Below are 6,269 nucleotides of genomic sequence, written 5' to 3'. Positions count from 1 at the left end.
CTAGTATTTTGTAGCAAAGCCTTTTGCATCGATTACAGCTTGACAACGTCTGGGCATGGAATCAATGAGTGCGTCGATTGTAGCTTGAGGGATCTTTTTCCATTCTTCTTCAAGTTGGGAGAATTTCTGGGCCGCATTCGTAGCTCGCTTTCCTGCCAAACGTCTCTCCAACTCTTCCCACAACGATTCTATAATATTTAGATCGGGCGATTGATTTGGCCAATCCATGAGAATTACGCGATGGCGTCGGAACCACTCCTGCACTTTAACTGCTCGATGTTTCGGATCATTGTCTTGTTGGAAGATGAAACCGCGACCAAGGAAACGTTTTGCATATGGAAGCATTACATTCTGGAGGATGTTAATGTACACTGTTTGATCCATGATGCCGTCGATTTTATGAAGGGGACCCATTCCTTTTGCGGAAAAAGCACCCCACACTATAACCGAACCGCCTCCATGCTTCATTGTAGGAAGTTGGTATTTGGGGTCAAAACGTTTGCCTTCAGGACGACGAACCCACTTTATTCCGTCACTACCGAACAGCATAAACTTACTTTCATCGCTCCAGAGAACGTCAGACCATTGCCGTGATGTCCAGTTAAGGTGTGCTTTGGACCACTCTACTCGCGCTTTCCGATTCTTCGCAGAAATGAATGACTTCTTCACAGGTCTTCGACCATGTAGTCCTGCGTCTTGCAGGCGACGGCGTATGGTACGTACAGATGGATTAGACTGTCCTGGAGTCAATATTTCTTTAGCAATATCCGGCGCCGTGAGATGTGGGTTGCTACGAGATGTACGCAAAATGTTGCGATCGACGAGAGAAGTAGTACAACGCGGTCGGCCACGTGTTTTCTTATTAATAGAACCTTCCTGAACCTTTAAACGCTTAAGCAACTTGGTCACCGCTGATTTGGAAATGCCACATTGCTGGGCGAGTTCTCTATGCGTCCGTCCTTGTTTGCGACCCTCTACGATAGCTTTCCGTTGTCGTTCGTCCACATTTCGAACACCACAAGTCTTCGCCATCTTCTAAGATACTAAACTAATGTTTACAGCCGTGTAGAAGTAGCGACAGAATACATGAACATAACGAGTACACAAAGGTTGTCAACGGACGATTTTGGGACAATCAATAAATAACTTTGAAAATCATAGTATATTATGTAAAATTTTCTCATACATTACACACACAGTGTACATGATACCAGCTATCTGCTGTAAAAATTTGAATTTATTTTCTTTACTGTGAAAGAAGTTATGGTCAAAAACCCTGAAGGTGATATATTTTTGGCCGGTACTGTACGTGAATTCTTGACCAAAAAAGGCATCATTGTTATCGATCGATCATCCAGTGTATTCACCTGATTTGGCTCCGTGCGACTTCTGGCTATTTCCCAAACTGAAATTGGCGATGAAAGGAAATCGTTTCGATACCATCCCGGTCAACTAAAAGACTTCGACTGCCATACTAAAGGCCATTCCAGCTGATGAGTATAAAAAATGTTTCAAAAAATTTGTTGAATGTTTTCAGCGCTGTATTGACTCAGAAGGAGACTATTTTGAATAAACAAGAATAAAAAATCAAAATAATAAACGCTTTGTATTTTTTTTAGACCAGTCTCATTGGATCTGGGACAGACTGTGTATAACAGTCAAAATATGATGAGCAAAATAATTATTCGATAGAATTGTAAATAAGATTATCGAATTTGAAATACCGAGCAGAGCCCCCCTCTCTCGCTTATATGTACTGTTCCCTATATTTAAAGTAAATGAAAACTGCTTGTCTACTTCAAATATACTTCAACGTACAATTATAAAACTTTAAAATCAAATATCTCAAAAACTATAAGGGACCTCTATATAATTATATTAAGAAAAGTCACTCAGAATTTCATTCTTTATAAAATATTTCAAAATGAAAAAAATCGGTGGGATGTACCCTTTTCTATATATTTACCTTGCTTTTTTTTCCTTTTTGCATTTCTCTCTTTATTCTATCATTTTTAGTTTCTTATTTGTTACATATTTTTTCTCACATCCCTTAGGAAAAATTACTTTAAATTTTCAAATTACTTATAGTTAACTGTAAGTAATTTATAGTTAGCTATAAGTAACTTTAGGTAACTCTAAGTAACTTTAAGTTAATTGGAACATCTTAAGTAATTTTTCCTAAGGGATATCTAAAATTATTTCTTGCACTGCATTGCAAATAATATTAAGACTATGTTGACTCCAGAAGATAGCTTTTATAACAGGTGCATATATCAGGTGTAGTAAAAAGAAATCTATTATTTTTGCATGAAATTGAAGGCTTTAATTACCATAGTTAGAATGATCCGATTTAGGTCAAATATGCGCCGTTTTGTTCGATAACTTGTTGCCATTTTGAAGGTAATTTCATTATGCCTCTCTCATAGAAGCCCTCGTCCCTATTGGCAAAAAATTGAGACAGTCGATTTTCACAAGCCTCTCTTGAAGCGAATTTTTCACCAGCAAAATTGTTCGCCATGGACAGGAACAGATGGTAATCACTTGGTGCCAGGTCCGGACTATAAGGTGGATGCATAAGAACCTCCCAACCAAGCTCCCGGAGCTTCTGGCGAGTCACTATCGATGTGTGTGGCCTGGCGTTGTCCTGATGGAACACAATTCCTCTCCTATTGGCCAAAGCTGGTCGCTTCTGGGCGATTGCTTCCTTCAGACGGTCCAATTGTTGACAGTACAGTTCCGAGTTAAGAGTTTTGCCGTAGGGGAGCAGCTCATAGTAGATAATTCCCTGCCAATCCCACCAAATACACAGCAAAACCTTCCTGGCCGTCAATCCTGGCTTGGCCACCGTTTCCGCCGGCTCACCGCGATTCGACCACGACCGTTTTCGCTTGACGTTGTCGTAAGTCCACTTTTCATCACCAGTGACTAACCGTTTCAGAAATGGGTCGATTTTGTTGCGATTCGCAAATGGAAATTCGGTCCATGAGGTTTTTTTGCGTTAACTCGTGTGGCACCCATACATCGAGCTTCTTTTTGTATCCAGCCTTATTCAAATGGTTCCAAACGGTTTTTTGTGCAATCTTTAGCTCTTGGGCAATCGAAACAGTGCTTACATGACGGTCGGACTCGACAATGTCCATGATTTTATCGATATTTTCGACAATTGGCCTTCCAGTGCGTGGTGCATCTTTGACATCGAAATTACCGGAACGGAATCGGCGAAACAAAAATTGCGCGTGATTGGCTATTACAGTATCAGGACCATAAACACTACTACATGGGCTGAAAAGTCTTTGGCCTGACATATAGATGGCGCCACAAACTAAAAATCCTTATATTTCCTATAGAGTACCAACCTTAACTTAGATGCTGCATAAATTTCATGATATTTCGTTGACTCGTATACAAGTTATAGCTTTCGAAGTGACGTTACCTCTGAATTTATCTTTACTATGGAAAAAGTGAATTTCGTGTTTTGATTAAACATTGCTTCCTGATGGGAAAAAACACTGTTGAAGCAAAGGCATGGCTTGATAAATGTTACGGCACATCTGCCCCACCGAATTCAACCATCAAATATTGGTTTGCTGAGTTTCGTCGTAACCGTACGAGCACAAATGATGCACCACGTTCAGGAAGGCCAAATGAGGCAGTTACTCCAGAAAACATCCAGAAAATCAGTGAAATCGTGTTGAATGACCGCAAAATGAAATTGAGTGAGCTAGCTAACATCATAGGCATCTCAAAGGAACGCGTTGGTCATATCATTCATGAATATTTACACATGAAAAAGCTTTGCGCGCGTTGGATGCCGCGTTTTTTGACAATTGAGCAAAAAGCGGAACGTGTTCGACTTTCAAAGCAAAATCTGGCCCTGTTTAACCGCAATAAGAAAGAGTTTTTGCGTCGATTTGTCACAATGGATGAAACATGGATCCATCACTACACACCGGAGTCCAATCGGCAGTCAGCGGAGTGGTTATTGCCTGGTGAAAGCCGTCCGAAGCGCCCGAAGACACAACAATCAGCCGGCAAGGTTTTGGCCAGTATTTTTTGGGATGCGCATAACATAATATTCATTGATTATCTTGAACATGGTAAAACTATCAATAAAGAATATTACTGTACATTACTGGATCGATTGGACGACGAGGTCAAGGTCAAACGGCCGCATTTGGCAAAGAAAAAAATTTTGTTTCACCAAGACAATGCTCCAGCTCACTCGGCTCGCGATACGACCGATAAATTAAAGAAATTGCGTTATGAATTGGTCCCGTATCCCCTGTATTCTCCAGACCTGGCCCCAGCGACTATTTCCTTTTTCCCCGACTGAAGCAGTGGCTCGCTGGTAAAAGATTTTACTCGAATGAGGAGGTCAAGTTGGAAATAAATGCCTATTTTGAGGGACTTGACACCGAGCACTATAAGACCGGCATCGTAATGTTAGTGGACCGTTACACTAAGTGCATTACTCTAAATGGAGATTATGTCGAGGAATAAAACACTTTTTTCATTAAAAAAATCGTTTTTTCATTGTTAAGCCAAAGACTTTTCAGCCCATGTAGTATTCACATTTTCAGCCGCCTGGCTTGCGTTTTCGCCTTTATAGAAGAAAAACTGTAAAATATAGCGTATTTTCTCTTTGCTAGTGTCCATCTTTGACGCGCGCTCAAACAAAACTGAGTCAACTAATCACAAAACTGTCAGAAAAGTTTTTTTAGTACGAAATCTCATCTTTCTAACGCCATCTAGTGGAACCCGATCGGACTTATACAACGCGAGATACAGATAACTAAAGCCATCTATTGGAAAAATAATGGATTTCTTTTTACTACACCTGATATATTGTGATAATAGTCTGGATGATATATCTTTTCCTGCTCGCTTTAATTTAAGAAACATCCAAGAAAGAGGTGCGTTCAACTATAGTCTTATATTAATGGTAAATAATTACTGCAATAAGAAATAGATAAATTTCAAATTTTTCAATATATTTGACATTTTTGCATAGAATATACAAATCCTAGCTGTGATATTGTGTACAGAAGGGCTGGCACCAGGTTGCACATTTCAGCCAATTTTCTCGACCGTCATCCTCATTCCTCTTGTTTTGTAGCTTCTAGCTTGAGTTTAGGGACGAATTAGCTGTGTATCGTATAGGCCCTATACGATAACTGAGTGCAAGTGTCATATTTCTCCGAACACAGTCTAGAAGCTACAAAACAAGAGTGAAAATAATGGTTGAGAAAATCGGTTGAAATGTGTAACCCGCCGCCAGCCCTGATGTAAAGTGTCTGACAATATATTTTACTTTATATATTTAAAGATTATTTTGTTATTCTGAACAAGAAAATCCTTTATTATTTGGCAAATAATAATCTAGCAAATTTTAGTTATTATTTATCATTTATTGTTATATATTGAGATATTATTTATTGAAAGCAGAATATATACATTTCTTTAATAAATAATTCAGGAATTTGCGTGGTCGGTGCAAAGAGATAAAAAAAAATTTTTTGTTCAGAGAGAATGGTCTACTATCTCCAAATATATAAAGGTTGTTATATTTAGCGACAGACATCAGTATGTTGAATTTTGAACCTCGAATCTTGAACATATCATTTGATACAACAGTCATTATATTGTAGATTAGGCCATTCTAAAAAATCATTTTTCATTTTATAAATAATCATGCAAATTTTTTATTTATTATAATTAATATTATATATATATTAATATTATATATATATTAATATTATATATATATTAATAATATTAATTATAATTATTATTATAATTAAAGGGGACTTTATAACCTATTTTCAATAATTAATGACTCAAAATTTTATTTGGTTACTTGCAAAATGGTAGAAGACTTTCATGTTTAGAATGATCTAATCTACAAGTATATTTAAAAGAGTTAAATTTGCACAAGCAGATCCTGAGTAGAGGTTGTTATAAATTTTTAATGCCAAAAAAATAAATATATGAAATCTCTTCTACCTGACACTATTACCAAATTTCTATCAGAAATCTGGCAGAGCTTGCTAACACGTTATATTAACAATGCTATATACTAATAAATTGACAGCAGAAAGCTAGCAGAGTCTGTAGCGATTTAACGGCAGATTGACGATGGAAATTAAACAGAACCCGTTGCACATAATTTGACAGCATGGTCTATATGGTTTCTATCGTCAATATGCCATTAGATCAGAGCTGGACACGATCTGCATATTTCGGGCGAAATTCAGTAGGTGACGCCTACC

The 6,269-nt window shown here is 37.8% G+C and overlaps 1 protein-coding gene across 1 annotated transcript; it reads right to left on the bottom strand.

Annotated features, from left to right (window-relative positions):
* On the bottom strand, positions 1 to 1,032 carry LOC105185907 (transposable element Tc1 transposase). The gene has a single exon (XM_011145764.2). The coding sequence runs from the start codon at positions 1,030 to 1,032 to the stop codon at positions 1 to 3; it is 1,032 nt and encodes a 343-aa protein (XP_011144066.2).
* Positions 1,033 to 6,269: the final 5,237 nt, after the last annotated feature.

Source organism: Harpegnathos saltator, unplaced genomic scaffold, assembly GCF_003227715.2.
Source record: "Harpegnathos saltator strain DR-91 unplaced genomic scaffold, Hsal_v8.6 scaffold176, whole genome shotgun sequence".
NCBI lineage: Eukaryota > Metazoa > Arthropoda > Insecta > Hymenoptera > Formicidae > Harpegnathos > Harpegnathos saltator.
The sequence above is the reverse complement of the archived record's forward strand: the minus strand, read 5'-3'. Positions and strand labels throughout refer to the sequence as shown.

Bases quoted from the DNA above. Each gene is read 5' to 3' on its own strand.
- LOC105185907 (XM_011145764.2), bottom strand. From the start codon at position 1,032: ATGGCGAAGACTTGTGGTGTTCGAAATGTGGACGAACGACAACGGAAA.